The 15,867-nt window shown below is 43.2% G+C and overlaps 1 protein-coding gene across 5 annotated transcripts in view; it reads right to left on the bottom strand.

Moving 5' to 3' along the window:
• Ptprt (protein tyrosine phosphatase receptor type T) overlaps positions 1-15,867 on the bottom strand; it is a 783,764-nt gene that overhangs the window by 384,430 nt on the left and 383,467 nt on the right. For all 5 annotated transcript variants that reach the window (XM_048810927.1, XM_048810928.1, XM_048810929.1 and 2 more), the window contains exon 7: positions 11,475-11,771. In XM_048810927.1, the coding sequence (XP_048666884.1) occupies positions 11,475-11,771 (297 nt within the window). The remainder of the gene's footprint in view (positions 1-11,474; positions 11,772-15,867) is intronic.

Raw genomic sequence — 15,867 nt, 5'->3', positions numbered from 1 at the left:
GGGGTGCCTCTTTTCAATGACAGCTTCCTGTTAGAGCCCTCTCTTTTCTGTTAACCATGTGCTCTGGGAACAGGCATGGAGTGAAAGCTCTCATCCTCTCTGCTGCTGACCCAAGTGGCCCACAATGTAGAGCTCCCTCCATCCCTGCTCCTGCCCACGGTCCACCCTGCCTTTAGCCCTGGTCAGTGACAGTTGAGGATCTAATGTGATTATGCTTGAAAGTCTCTCCCTCTTGTGGCAGAAGGTTTTCTTTCCCTAAAGTCCCAGCCCTGCCATTCCTTCCCAGTAGGTCTCTCTCCCCTATGTTGCCTTATATTAATTTTTTTTTCTGGAATGGGTGTGTGTTAGTTAGCATAAAATTATACACCAAGAGGCATATAGCATCCTCTTCTCAGGGCCAGTTTAATGGTGATTTTATTTCCTTAGCAAGACAGTTTAAAAGGGGGATCAGATCACCATCTTGGATCCAAACTCTTCCTTTCATCATTTAGACTTGTGAGGTAGCATTGGGCAATGACTCAGCCACAGGTTGAAGTCAGACTTCCTGCGTTTATGTTCTGTTCCCACTTGTTTGCTGTTTAACCTGGGACAAGTTACTTAACATCTCTGGATCTCACTTTTATTTTTTCATTTAAAACGGGGATAAAACAGTGCCTAGCTCATAGATTGTTTCAGGGATTCAATGTTAATATACATAAAATGCTTTGCAAGTTGCCTGGCACAAAACAATTACTCTATGTGTTGGCTCCTTCCCTTGCTCCCACGGCATTCTCGGGAAACTGCTCTCATGTTGCACGGAGATCACTAATTTGAATTCTTGCAGAGCCAGTCAGGATGGTTTATATTTACAGTGGTGTCCTTACCTCAACCTGTTCTTTCTGAATGGGGTTCTACTGTGATCCACAGAAGCTCTATTTTCTCATAGCTCACTGCAGATGCTAAACAGCTTTCTACAATCTTCTTCTGATTTCTATGGTAAATAATTGTAAAATTTATCTTGTCTCCAAGGACTCGGGATTCATTGATTCGATAACGTATTTATGTGTGCATATTATCTACCTGGCACTGTTCTAAGTACTTGGAATGGAGCAGTAAACAAAATAGAAAGAAATATCCTGTCTCTGTGGAGTGCGTTCTAGTGGGAGAAGACAGATAATAAAAGGCACGGTGAAAAAGCAGTATGTCAGATGATAAATGCTAAAGAACTCCAGGAAGACAAAGTGTGGTGTAAGGGGCTTCCAATTTTTAATAAAATGTCTTGAGAAGATGATCCTGGAAGAATAAAGATCTGAAGGAGGTGAGAGAGCCATCCTTGTCTGTTCATTTCTACTCAGAAGAAATGGCAAATGCAAAGGCCCTGAGGCAGAGGCATACTTGGTATATTTGAAAACAACAATGATTAGATTCATGAAGTGAGGCAGAAGTAGAACAAGATGAGGTCACATGCAACCAGAAGGGAGAATTCTGGTCATCTGGGAGCCTTATGAGTCATTGTAAAGCCTTGAGGTTTTTAATCTCTGTGACATGCGAAGCTATTGCAGGGTTCAGAGCAGAAGGTTGATGTGATTTGTCTCGTGGCTTAACAAGATCATTCTGGCTGCAGTGTTAAGAATGCAGAGGCCAGAGTTGAAGGTGACAAACCTTTCAGGAGACTGCTGCCATGATCCATGTTGAAGATCACTGTGGCTGGGACCAAGGGGCCATCAGTAGAGGCTGTGAGCGTTTGGGCAAGTGGGTCAACATTTCTAAGCCTCTGTATTGAAGGATAAGCCAAGAGAATATGGTGGTGAATTGGACGTGGAGAGTGAGCAAAGCTGTTTCTTTGCACAAAGGCAGGGGTACCAATCAGACAACACAACACGAAGGTTTTTCCTTGGAGTCATGCAATGCAGGGCCTCTGATCTGACAAAAGAGAGGAGTCAAGGTTTTTGGCTTGTGCCAGTAATAAAACAGAGCTGCTCTAACCGAGATCAAGAGGACAGAGGGAGCCTGGTGGTGGTAGAGGGATGCTAAGTAGCTCAGTTTTGCATGTGTTCAACTCTAGATACCAATGAGACCTCCAGGTGGAGAGGTTGAATGGACAGTTGGGTAAATGACTCTGGAGGGCAGGGAAGAGGTCTGGCTTGCAGATATCAATTGGAGAAATTATTAACATATGGATGCATTTTAAAGCCAAAAGATTGGAGAAAACAATTAGGAAAATGAATGTGGATTCAGGGCCAGCAAACTGTGGCCCTCTGGGCAAATCCAACCAGCTGCTTGTTTTTGTAAATAAAATTTTACTGGAACACTGCCACACCCATTCATTTACATATTGTTTCTGGCTGTTTTCCTGCCACCATGGCAGGGCTGAGTAGCTGCAGAGAGATGGCCTGTCCACAGAGCCTACATTTTAAGATGGGGGCCTGCCTTTGGTATGGATACAAAGGAAAGAATACCAGAGATGGAGCCAGGAATGTTGAGATGTTCAAAAGGAACCAGCCAAAAATCAAAGAGGAAGAGCCACCGAGGGAAAAGGAAGTCTAGAAATATGTGCTGTCCTGGAAGCCCAGCAAAAAAAGAAGGATGTTATAACCATCTATGCCAAATATAGCCAGCTGGAGAAACAAGAAGCTCTAATTCTCTGAGTAATGACAATTAGATATGGTAAGATCACAGTAAATCTTGAAAGAACTGTTTTGGTGAAATAACTCAATGGTGGGGATTTGAACTCCTTTGGTTGAGTGTGTTCAAGAGAAAATAAAAGGGGAAAATAGGCCCAGAGTTAAGGACTGATATAGTACCTAGAGGAGAAAGTAGGACTGGGTGATTTGGGATTTAAAAATATAGTTTGTGGAAGGTCATAAATATGATCCATTGCAAAGAGAAACTCTGATGTAGGGTATACGGCAGACAATTGCTGGAAAAATGACCTCCCATAGGTAAATGGAAATAGAACTGGGTGCATTAAGTGGAGGAACTGGTCTTTATTTAGAAAGCAAATGATTCATTCCCTAAAATCATGAGGAAAGGTCAACTATCTGGGTGGGATGTGACTGATGAGAAGTTGAGGGAATCTGTTTGAGTGGCCTCAATTTTCTCAGTAAAACAGGCAACAAGGTCATGAAGGGATGTGAGGACAGGGTGGAGAGGCTGGAGTTCTGAAGACAGGGGAGGAATAGAGAGTGGAGGGGTGACTGGACCAGGGAACACAGCACCACTGGACACTTTCAAGGCCTGCTCCAGTGGTGCTCCTGGTTTCAATGGGGGCATCCAAAATGGTGGTGTGTGGTCAGCTACAAAAGAAAGGCCCAGGAGAGGCAGACAATCAGAAGGACCCAGGGTGGTGAGAACATGGAAATGAGAATGGAGCTGAAATATTGAAGGAGTATGTAAAGAGTGATTGTAATACTTGGTCAATAAATTTAATATGGAAAGAGAAGGGAATAAGGGAAGTGAACAGGAAGCAAATCCTAGTAAGGTTGAATTTTTGGAGCTACAGAACTTGAGGAAGTGAAAGAGACTAGATGTGATCAGAGCAAGACGTTAGTGATTCCTATTATAAAATGAGTAGATGTTATTTAAAAATGGCCCCTTGTTCACAGCAATTGGAAATTTCACATAGATGCTTAGTTTGACATTTCCTAGTTAAACACCCTCAAATCAAGAGCTGCCTACTCTGTCTGATGTTGGCCACACACCACTTAGCCCAGTTCTTGGCAGACAGCACATTGAGGACTTTGCGTGTGGACTCCTACGTAGCACACCTTGAAGAGGCAGGTGGTATTGTCATTCCCATTTTATAGATGGGGACTCTAAAGCATACAGAATGCAAGTGATTTAACAAAAGTGGCCTAAGTTAGTAAAGAATAAGGCCTGGATAGATCTCAGATCCATCTGTTTCTGAGTATTTTCTGAATCATTCCTTTTCCCCATCACCTGGTAGATACCTGGGTGCAAGGCCCAAAGGGCAATCACAGCATCTGTTAGCTGCAGAGTCAGGATGTCTGGATGCCTCAGTCCCACCCATCTCATCACCTTTCCATAGGTCAAGACACCCTTCTCACCAAGGTGGACTGGCTTTCCTTTGATTTAACTGAGTCTTTTTTTGCTTTATCTCATCGTGAAAAGACTTTGTGATAAAAAGCTCCCTTTTTGTCTTGACTTCTACACCTGAGCCTCTTTTCCCTTCTTTTTATTTTCTTTATAATTCTTTAATGAAACCACATTTTCCCTTTCCACAGTTTCATTTCTTCTTCTAAACAGCATGGAACTTTCCATCCCTTTGACAGAGTTCTACAACAAAGGTTAATTACTTTATAATTTCATTCTCTTAAAAAAAAAGCACACTAAAATTGCTAATTTTAACTGTGCTTCTTGTCAGTGGGTTCATGTAAATTCACTGTAATTAAACCAGATGTTTTCTTGTGCCTTAAAGTCAGGTGGTAATTTAAGGGAAATTTTCATTTCAATGCAAAGGAGGACAGAGTGTGATCGAGGGAGGTTCTCTCCCTCCCCTCCCCTGCTCTCCTTTCTCTTTCTTTCTTCTTCTTCTCTCCTCTCCTCTCCCTTTCTTTCCTGTCCTCTATCCCCTCCTCTCCATCAAAAAAGTGGGATTAAAGATGGTGAGCTTGGAGGATATACAAAAACATAGAGGCTGGGTGCTGTGGCTCAGGCCTGTAATCCCAGTGGCTTGGGAGGCTGAGGCAGGAGGATCATGAGTTCAAATTCAGCCTCAGCAAAAGTGAGGGGTTAAGCAACTCAGTGAGACTCTGTCTCTAAATAAAATACAAAATAGGGCTGGGGATGTGGCTCAGTGGTCGAGTGCCCCTGAGTTCAATGCCCAGTACCCACCCCCCAAAACAACAACAACAACAATAAACCGCAGAGCCCTGCACAAATCAACAGGAACTTACCCTCCTATCTGTCTCACTTAGGTCTGTTCTGCCCTTCCATTTCAGGTGCCATGTTTGTTGGTTGATTGTTGATTAACCCATTTTGTCCCATCATCTTACATGTGGAATACCTATAAAAACTTAAATTGACCAACAACTATGCCATTTATGGTAACTTTAAGATAATTATTATGCTTTCAGAAGTCTAGTCTTTTCAGAAAAATAATAAGTGAATGATAAGAGCATTTATATATGTGTTATGTATGTATGAAAATACATGTAAGAATATGTAAGCTCTAGTTTATAATTTCCAAACTATTTTAATGCACCTGTATCAATTTTGTTGACACATACACAGAATTGAAAACTCAAAATTTAACGGGTTAAGAGAAATCAAAATAATTTGAGATTAGTTCAGGGGCTACCAGAGTATATAAGTGAGTTTTATGGGGAAAAGTCAGAGATTTACATAATTTCAACCCACTCATATTTTGTAGTCATACTAGAAAATAAGTATTTTCTCTGATTAATAAATCTTTACAAGCTAAGACATCAAATATAGACTTTTATTGTGCAACACAGTAGAGTGCTTCTATTTCACCACAAGCTCTCTAGGAAATATAAAACTAAGCTATTTGCCAATTGCTACGGTGTAAATATTCCTACCATGGTTGATTTCAATGCATATATTACTGAAGAGGAAAGAGATGCCAATGATCAGCTTTATCGAGCTAATAAGAATCAGCTTTGAATAGAGCTAAAAAGAAAACATTAAAACAATGCCCATACATGGGACACTCTGGTATCATGAAAGAGACATAGGCTTTGACTTCATTCCTTCATTAATTCATTCAACATAAGGTTAATGAGCACATACTACAGGCCAGCACTATTCTTGGTGCTAGGGTATACATAACTGTAAGAAAAATCAAAGTTCTGTTCTCATGATTTTTCCATTCCTTTAAGAAGGACAGATAATAAAGAAATAAAATTGCAACATGCTACGAAGAAAAACAAAGCAGAAGAATGCTAGGGAGATTTTGGTACAGTGGTCAGGGAAGATCTCACAGATAAGGTTTTGGGATCTGTTGATCCCTCTTTTGCCCAACTGTAGCAATAGCATCTGCACCACAGCATTTGTGACTGACTGTCAGAACAGAGTGCCAGCACAGTGCCCAGCTCAAATGGACACCCAAACAACACAATCGCATGTCTCCTCACCCTTTCTAATACCTCAAGGTCATCTGGGTAACCATCTGTGATGTACTGAGCTCTAATGAAATGACGCCTTCAGCACTTAGTAAGGTCTGTTCAGCTTTCTACCCTGATGCTGTATGAATGTGGACTGAGCTACCTATAGCCATATTGTGGTTTCCATCTGTGCTTTCCCTATTACTTTCCTCTTTATGAGTTTTACCAGCCACATCTTGTTACTCTAGAGGTACCTGTCCCTAGCAATATGCAGTTTCCTCCTAGCTGGCAACCTGAGAAGCCACATGAAGAGGCTCATTAGAAGTGGACATAAAGGTACCCATTTTTGAGATGTGCCAGTCCTCTTTACAATTAGAGCCCATGAGCTTCAGCTGAAGTTACCATATTAAATAAAATAACATATCTATTATATGATTAATAAAATATCAAGTAGGTGTGTATATATATATATACACACACACACACACACACAAACACACACACACAAACACACACACATACATACACACACACAATTGATATATTGAGTCAGGAATGTGGTGCTGTGTCAGAATACATTGATATATGTTAGCTATTAAAGTCAATTATGATTTTAGAAATTATTGTAAATGGGAACGTAAAATTCTCCATTGCACAATAAGTAATAGTGCTTCCTCTTTCACACTTGCTATTAAGATGATATGAGTCTACCCCACTGGAGAAAAGACAAAATAATACAACTTCTGTGAAGGGTATCTAAATGCATAAGCTCTTTGATTCCAGTGGGATACATCTTCACAAATAGCAAACAACACCGGAACTAGGCTATTTGCTGCAGTATTGTGATAGCAAATAATTGAAACAACCTCACTGTCCATCAGACACTTAGGTATATTCATCCACACAATGAAGTACGTTGGAGCTATAAAGGGAATGAGGGAATTTTGTACTAACTGACATGGAGTGATTTCCAGAATATACTAAGTGAACAACAACAACAACAAAAAAGATGCCAAGTGTATCCATTCTGTTACCTCTTACAGAAAAATAGGAGGAGAGGAAAATATCATGTACTTTTTGCAAAATGAACAACTGGAAAGATAAACCAGAAATGAATGAAAATGGCTGTCTTTCAGGGTGGGAACTATGCAACAAAAATAAGGACAGAGGCAGTACTTTTCAGATGGACCCTTTTTTAAAGAGTTTTGACTTTTGAAAGAGGCAACCGTTCACCTGTTTAAAAAAACAACAAAAACAATACATTTTAATGTAAGAAAGGATGAGGGGAAGGAAAACCTTAATATTGAAACAAATGGATCTAATTGGGTACCAAGTTGAGATTATAAGCATATGGAGATAAACACTGAACTTTGGAGCACTGTATTTCGACCGCCCATCTTCAGTGGGACATAGCCTTAAAAACACTGAAGACAGAAAAATTGAGGTCTTCAACCCAAATTAGCTTTATTGTTTGTTCACGGGATTGCTGCTGTAACTTTGAAACTACTTTATACGTAGGATGGAATAAATGAAAACCCTAGATTCAGGATCTTCACTGTGGGAGAAGGGGATGTCTGGGCAGAAGGTGGAGAAGAATCCTGAGGCATCAGGGTTGGATCAGGATAAGATCATGATTTAAAACAAATTCTATTCCCTAGCTCTTTCTACCTGGAGAGGTAGTACCTCCAGGCAATATCACTATGTTGAGCTCATGTCAGATGTAGATCTTAGGGCCAAAATACCACTGAAAGCATCCAGAAATCCTTAGAGAAGTGGTTGACTTCAGGTGCATGGCAGGGACATCACAAGGGTAGAAGAGGACATGGTGCTATGCCAGAAGCAAGGAAGACAAATGAGGGCAGGTCAAAAGGACCTGGAGCCCACCTGAAGGGACTCCTGCTGGCCTTCGTCATGACAGCCTGAGCCTCCAGAAGAGTAATGATGGTGGTGGATGCTTGTACACTGAGTCAAAATATGATCTATGAGTCAATAAGGATAGTAAACACAGGAAGGGAGATGAGAGAAAAACTCTTCTATAAAGAAGAAAGCTAATTAATAAAAACATAGGTGAATGATGAATTTTAAAGCCACCCTTTTGTGAGCACCAATGTAAGTAACACTTGATTACTTTAGTTAAGGAGTGCTACAACCCTTGAGTGACAGTTTTGAGGGAATAGGGTGTTAATACCATCTCTGTCACAGCACAGCAACTTCACAAAGAGAAGAAAGTACTGCATTTGCAGTGGAGGGGGCGGGTGGACCCTGTCTTAATTAAGTGACCAGAGGTAACATCACTGATAGAGGAGCTCCCTATCTCTGGGGACCTCCTGCCAAGATACAGTGAGAAATAGGCACCACGAACCATGTAATATTTTTTTTTTCCAGAAATGTTTTTCACTCTGGTTTTGTCATATAAAATCAGGTTTAATGTTATTAGAAATAATATTAGAAATACGAAAATAGACTATATATTTGATCATCTTTAAATTAATGCCAAATTTCTTATGTCATATGATATTGTGGCTATGTAGGAGAATGCTCTTATTTTTAAACTGTTAATGGGTTGTGTCATGATTTCTGTAATTTATTTTCAAACAGCTAAAAATTATATGTGTGTGTGTATTTCATATTTTCATATCATACAAACCTATCACCTATATGAAATAGTCAATGTAGCAAATGTTAACATATGTTGAATCTGTGCAGAGGGTTTTCAGGTCTTTTTAGTACTAATCTTTCATTTTTTTTTCTAGTAGTTTTGAACCATTTCACAACAAAATCTCACACATACACACACACACACATATACATATACACACAGGAGTCATTGTATATAGCAAGCCTATTTCTTGGTGCCTAGGACATTATAAGTGCTCAATAAATAGCAGCCAAAAAATGGCTGAATGGAGACCCCTTCGACATGGTTTTCATCCTTTAAGACCTCTTATATTCCATTTCACAATCTTGACCATGGTCTGTTTAATAATAGAAGAGTAACCATGAAATAAGGAAACTGTGGTTTTGTCTGAGACATTTGTGGAAAAGAGAAAAAAAAAAAAAAGAATCTGTTTAGTCTTTTACCAACAGCTGCTTCCAGATGACGCCATGGGGCTCTGGGGCCATGAGCTTCTCTCTCTAGCAGTAGATTACTTTTCAGGTCTTCAAAGGCACTGGAGTGCTGAAATGACAAATTCTACAAATTCCCCAGAAGACAATTTTGGAAAAACGGACAAAAAGCAGCACGGAGCCAGTCAGCTCAATCCGAGAGGTTGCTCTCGCTGGCTCCCGGAGGGGAGCTTCAGTTAATGGCCCCGGCCATGCTCCATCTTTAGCTCCTGCTGGAGGTGAATGAGCGCCCCAGCAAACGGAAATGTCTCCTCCTTCTTTAGGAAGAATGGAGTCTAATTGTGGCATAGAGAGGGTGGCCCCACTCTGCTGAGACCTTCCTGCTGGAAGTTTCTGAGCTACAGGCTGAGGCCTGGAGTCTTGTAAGCTGCTGTCTTTATTAGGATAACGTCCACACACCTCCTGGAGCAGGAATGGATGTTTTATTAATGATGTTTAATATAAATTTAAGTTCAAAGCATTACTGCTCTTGCATTGTTTTGATACAGGCTCTGTGGTTTGTTGATTTGTTTATTTATTTTTTCTCTTAGTGTCAAGAGTTAGAAAGGAAGGGTTTAAAGCACAGCTTAAAACTGGGATTGATTTGGGATTTGCAGGTGCACCATCATCCTCAAAGAATAGTCCAGGGTGAGCAAGGCACCTGCTGCTCTTCCCTTTCTATCCCTGGGGATGCCCTGTGAACACTAGTCACTAAGCCACCCTCTTGACCCCACTTTGCATCTCAGTTAATGCCCAGTACACCACTACTCCTTGAGAGTTTATGCAGTAGACTCTACAACCATTTCCAGGGGATGGCTTGATCCTGGTAGGATTTCCCAGAGCAACTGGGCAGTTTCTGAGTTACTTATGTTTCAGACTCCTTGGTCAAGAAACTTTTTTCCTGTGACTTAGTGCAAACCCAGTAGCTACATTTATTGAGAAAATAAGATCTGCTGGGTTTAGGTCTAATTTCTTTGTATACCATCCCTTTTAATGTGCACAATAACCTACTATAATGCTATGGTGTTATTCTACCTGCTGGAGGAAAAGATGATTCATTTTTGAAACAATGAAGCCAGTTCCAGCTCCCCTTCCTGACTTGGAATATCTGGTATGTATTGCCTGCCCTGTAGAGCTCCCCTGTAGGCTGAGGGTGCAGCCAACCTTTGCAGGACTTGGCCAGAAGCTCCTCCCGTTCCCTGTCTTGCCTTCCTATCCCCTGCCCAGTCTCCCCCAGGAAATTTCCATAATCAATTCCTTATACACAATTTGCATTTCAGAGTCAGATTCTGAACAACTAAATACAGAGCCAAAGCCAGCCTGGCTGGAGGTACAACTGAAATTCAGCCATGGACAATGTTCCTTAGACAAATCCTAGAACTGGCAAATTTGATCCCACCAATAAGAGAAGTGCTGTGTTGAAGTTATATGCAAATTGCAGTGGGAGCCTAGGAAAGAAGTTTGGGGCAGTCCAGGGAAGCTTCCTGGAGGAAGCATTTGAGCAAAGACTTGAAAGATTAATGGAGTTTACCCTGCAAATGTGTGAGCAGAAGGAACAGCATGGGTGAGGACAGAGAGGGTGGAAGTCTGTTCTAGGAGTACAAGAGTCTCCATATTCCATGACTCTCAGATTAGGAGGCATGTTGGGAGATAAAATATAGGAAGCAGACTCATTAGAACCTTGAGAGTTGGAGAGGTGGAATGGGGTTGAAGAAAGGAGCCTCCTGGACTGACATGGAGGTCTCCATCTGAAGCCACCAAATGCAGTTCATGGAGACAAGGACCATAGGAAAAGAAGTCAGTGTGCAGAAGAGGGAACTGGTTCACTTTTGAGTACTTTGGGTTGGAGATGCCTGTAGGGCACCCATTGAATCATCAGTTCTGTGGGCAATGTACATGCTAAGGTTTTTATATGTATTTTCTTCTTTAAATTTGAACAGAACTGAGAATTCACGTGACTTCCCATCTCAACATGTTGAAACAACAGGATATATATGCTGTCTCACAGGAGGTGTCGGTGGAGCTGAACCTTGGGCAGAGAAGTTGGGAGAAAGGGAGGAGAAGAGGAATGGGGACACAGAAGGGTCAACCTTGAGAGCACATGTGTGGCAGAGCTGCTGTCGTGCATGAGAACAGCAACCTGAGTTGTGCAATGCACGACCTGCGTGGTCTTTCATGCAAGATCTTGGGGAACAGATCAAAGATGCAGGAAAAAATGAAAACCTCATCACTGACAGGGTGGCAGTCAGTGAGTGGGTCAGACCCACACCCCCCATTGCCAGGAGGCTGGCCTCGCCTGCTCACCATCCTCCTCGGTCTGCACCACCAGCTCCTCGCTCTCCATCCGGCCCTCTGGGTTGGACAGCAGGAGCCGCAGCCGGATGGTCATGAAGGGACGCAGGCCCCGCAGGGTGTAGTGGGAGGAGGTCTGGATGACCTCCTCGGCTTCGTACTGCTGCTGGTTGAACACGTACTGGTACTGCACCGTGAGGTTGTAGCTGTGGCAGCGGGTCACTGCATAGCCAAAGGGCTCCCACTGCAGGGTCAGCTGCCGGGCCCGGATGTCCACTATCTCCACGTTCTGCGGGCCATGCACGGGATCTGCAAGAGATCGGAAAGGCATAAGGTCTCTGGAGGCTGTCAGGAAGACAAGTGGCTGTTCTGCTAAAGCAGCTGAGAATTCCCTTCCCGACGTATTGTAACAGCTCAATCACTGCCTTCGTGGTTTTTGCCCACATGCAGCATAATTTACATCACATTTTTCCTTAAATCAATTTCCTTTTTCTTATTTAAATGCATGTAAGAGAAAACATAAATATATGAAGTGAAGGCTTATCATATATCACATGCCGTAAGTAAATCGTTAACTACAAAATTGTTTAATTCTTAAGGGTCCATCAGGGGAGCCACTGAAATGCATCTTGGGTGCTACCAACAGCACACACAGCGCTTCTGGGACACACTGATCTAGGTGGCTGCTAGGGCTCTCCCTTGCATCCTCATATTTCATTCAGCCACATCCTCTCCTTCTGGTGGTCTCTTCCCCTTTTCTGTTAATAGCATCCAGATCCACAAGCTGAAAAGCAAGTCACATCTTTAACATGCAATTTCAGTCCATCCACATGGTCACTAGGCCCCATGGACTCTACCTTTGAAGCTCCATTTACTCACCGTCCTCCCTTCATAACACAAAGCATCATTTCCCAGCGCCCTACAACAACTCTGATCCTTCTCACCCCAACAGTATCTTCCATCCATTCCTCCTCACCAATCTTGGTCCCAGAACCCCATAGAGGACATTGACTGTGTTTTATTTTATCGTGAATAATCTAATCTAATATGTATACCTTATAGAAGTTAAATAGACGTTTTTGTACAAAACAGATAATAACGGACAAGATTTAAAAGAAATTCCACATTTCCAGATCATTCTATGTTAGAGTTCAGGCATTTGGGATAGTGGAGACACAGTTTCTAGGTTGCCAGGCACCCCCCCAAGTGTCAAGGTCTCTCAGCTGGGAATAGCAAAGCACAGACTAGACATTAAACCAGCATTTCTCCCCACGTTACCTACAGGACTTTGCCAAGTTTTGTCACCTCTTTTGGGTCCACTTCTGATTTCACTTGTAAAATAGTGATAATCATAGCAGCCAACCGCATTGCAGGGGAAGGAGGAGTCAAATGAGATATTTGTGAAGCAGTTAGAGTTGCACCTGGAACTTAATAAGTCCTCCATATAGGATGGCTGGGGTTTGTTGTTTGCTTGATGGTTTGTTTTCCAGTAATCAGAGTAGTAATAAAAATAATCACAGTGCTTCACATGCATATTCATCCACCTGGCGTGTCTAACAAATGGCAGTTCTGGGTGGGACCATTATGCAAAATGATAGACTAGGATGACACTACTTCTGCAGTCCCCTCAGAGCATTTGGAAATGGCTGTCCTGATACCCATGAAGCAATAAGGGGTGGGGTTGAAGGTTCTTGGGGCCAACTAAGTCCCTCATCTCTCCCAATAGGGATCATGCAACTTGTGTTAGAACCTTATCACAGAACACACTTCACAGAAATGTCAGAGAACCTGGCAAGCCAGCCCCGAGTGGCCATGTGGCTGCTGGTAGGAGGCTCCTAGGGAAGATGGCCAGCCCTGGCCCCTGATCAACTGAAGAATCCATGGTCACTCCTATAGCCCAGTTGTTCATGCTCATATGTCCTTTGTGGAAAGGAGAGTCAGCATCCCAGAAGCAAATGGGTGACTTTGAGAATGTGACATTGGATGAGCTGAGAGCCCACTGTGCTGAACCCATGTGGAATAAGAGGTGAAAAGTACTGTCCCCGTTGTTGATGGTCACAACCAGGCCTGGCAGCTGTTGCTTGGTTGAACGCCTCACAGTGGCCCAGGCTGCAGTGAGAACAGATGAATAAGCTTACGTACAGCAAAGGCCACTTGCCAGAGAAATCTGGAACATCCCTCCATCCTTGCCCAACTAGAGCCTTTGCACTAACCCAGATGCCAGAAAGTTCCAGGCTGCCCACTCCTGCGGGGGACCTTAACACTCCTCATTGGGAGCACCTTCTAGACCACTGCCAAGCCAAGATAGCCACCCTCACAGAGCTCTCTCCTCCCCTGTGAGGGATGGAAAACAGGGACATTTAAGACTCACTGAAGCTCAAAGCTACCCTCACAATTTGTTAAGTATCTTGAAAGTACCATATCCCATATTAAGAGTGATTTTTGAGCTCTCCAGTGCAGCCTCAAAACACAAACTAGACAATAAGAACAGACACCATGGATGGAGCAGCAGCCCCAGGTGCTGGGTTCTATGTCTCGGATCATCATAGGACTTTGTTAGGAACTGCCAACCCATTTGACAGATGATTAAATTGAGGACCAGAGAGGACCAGGAACATGCACACACTAGAAAGGCTAGCAAGTGGCAAAGTGGGGTTTTGAACTTGTGTCTGTCTCACCTGGTGCCTGGTGCACAAGGCAAAAAGGGCCTTGGTAAGTATCAGATGAACACACATGTGCTGAGTCTTGCCAATGTCATAAGGAGTCATGAGGAAGGCTTCACAGGCCCTAGAGGAAAGCCAGGTTCTGTGAGATGAAATATGTCCTAAAGCCACATAGTGCCGGGCTGAGAGCTGGAGTTGGAAAATGTAAAGCCTTTGTTTTCTCTGAACAGTGACAACACTGGAGGCTGAGACGGGCAGGGACAGAAATGTGAGGCATGTTGCCATCAGGAGTCTGGGGAGACCTGGGAGAATGCTGTGGGAAAGCCAAAAGGCAGAAATTGCTGGATCCTCAGGAGCCTGGGGCCTGCTGGAGGGGACGAGGCTATAATTCAAACACATCTAGTGCTAAGCTGACCGCTGGCCTGTCTTCCGCCCTGGTTTCCAATCTCCCCGCAGCTTGCTTGTGCAGTGACCACAAAAACACCTTTTTACTCCTCTTAGAGGTAAAAGCATTCCAGGGCCACCTTTTCAAAGACAGTAAGAGGGTTTTAAGCCTGCCACACAGTGAAGAGACTCTCTCCAGAGCGGGAAGGAGGGGGGCACAGGAAAATCCTCTTGCCCTCTCAGCAACAGGCGTGATGGACTGTCAGAGCAGGGCTCGAAGCCAGACTCTGGCACTTAGCAGCTGAGTGACCTTGGGCAAGGGCACTTCATCTCTGAGCCTCCATCTCCTCATCTATAAAGTGGAAATTATTACACTAATCTCAGAGGGCTGTTAATGAGCATAAAATGAACTGTAAAGAGAGAGAAAATTGCCTTTCTCTAAAGGAAATTCCTCTTAGACAGAATTGCCTTTCTTGGGGAAATGCTTTGGGAAGTTTGTTGGAGACAGATGTTGTATTCCCAGGGTCTCTGTCTCGTGCAGGCTGAACCTCCAGAGATGGAAGAGCATGCATTCTTTGGGGGCTTTGATGGAGCAGGAGAGGTACAGGGGTGACAAGTGACAGGGTGTCAGGGGAGCATTAAGTGACCATTCCCCATGTGACTGCTAGACTTTCAAGAAGGTCCTCAAGATACTGGGAAGATGTCTGCTGGGACTGGATCTCCTGTAGATTCCAGAAAGGATTGAGATCTGTACCCCATTGGGCCACATAAGATGCCACATGAGAGCACAGGGAGGCACCAGGCAAAGGGGACTCCAAACATACCTGTGATACAGAGATCTTTGAGAATGATTTTAGGGGTTCTCCAGGATATGGAAATTAAGAGGCTCAAGGAAATCTCAGTTCAAATGCAAAAGGCAAGAAGGACTCTGGTAGAACTGTAGGTAAGAGACATGTAATGGAAGTATGTAAATTAGAAAATTCCTATTCAAGGAAAAGGAAAAGTAAGGCCTATTTGTTAGGCAGCAGTGCTGGGCTAGGCACTGACTCTTACTTGCTTGTGAGAAACAACTCTATGGCATAGGAAAATGAGACTGAGTGAAGGGACATAATTTACCCAGGTCCACACAGACGTGTCCCCATTCTGTGGGCTCCAGGATACTATGCAGCATTGTCTGTCCCACTTGGCATTTGTCACAATGCCCAGGAATTGTCTGTTAATGCATCTGTCTGCTGTCCCAGTCTCCCAGGGACCGATTCTGTTTACCCGGCAACTCCAGCGCATAGCACAGGGTCAGCTGAGGGGCACTTCCTACAAGAAGAATGGATACCTGAGCTTGAACCCCCTGATTCCACAGA

This window comes from Marmota marmota, unplaced genomic scaffold, assembly GCF_001458135.2.
Source record: "Marmota marmota marmota unplaced genomic scaffold, marMar, whole genome shotgun sequence".
Lineage (NCBI taxonomy): Eukaryota > Metazoa > Chordata > Mammalia > Rodentia > Sciuridae > Marmota > Marmota marmota.
The sequence above is the reverse complement of the archived record's forward strand: the minus strand, read 5'-3'. Positions and strand labels throughout refer to the sequence as shown.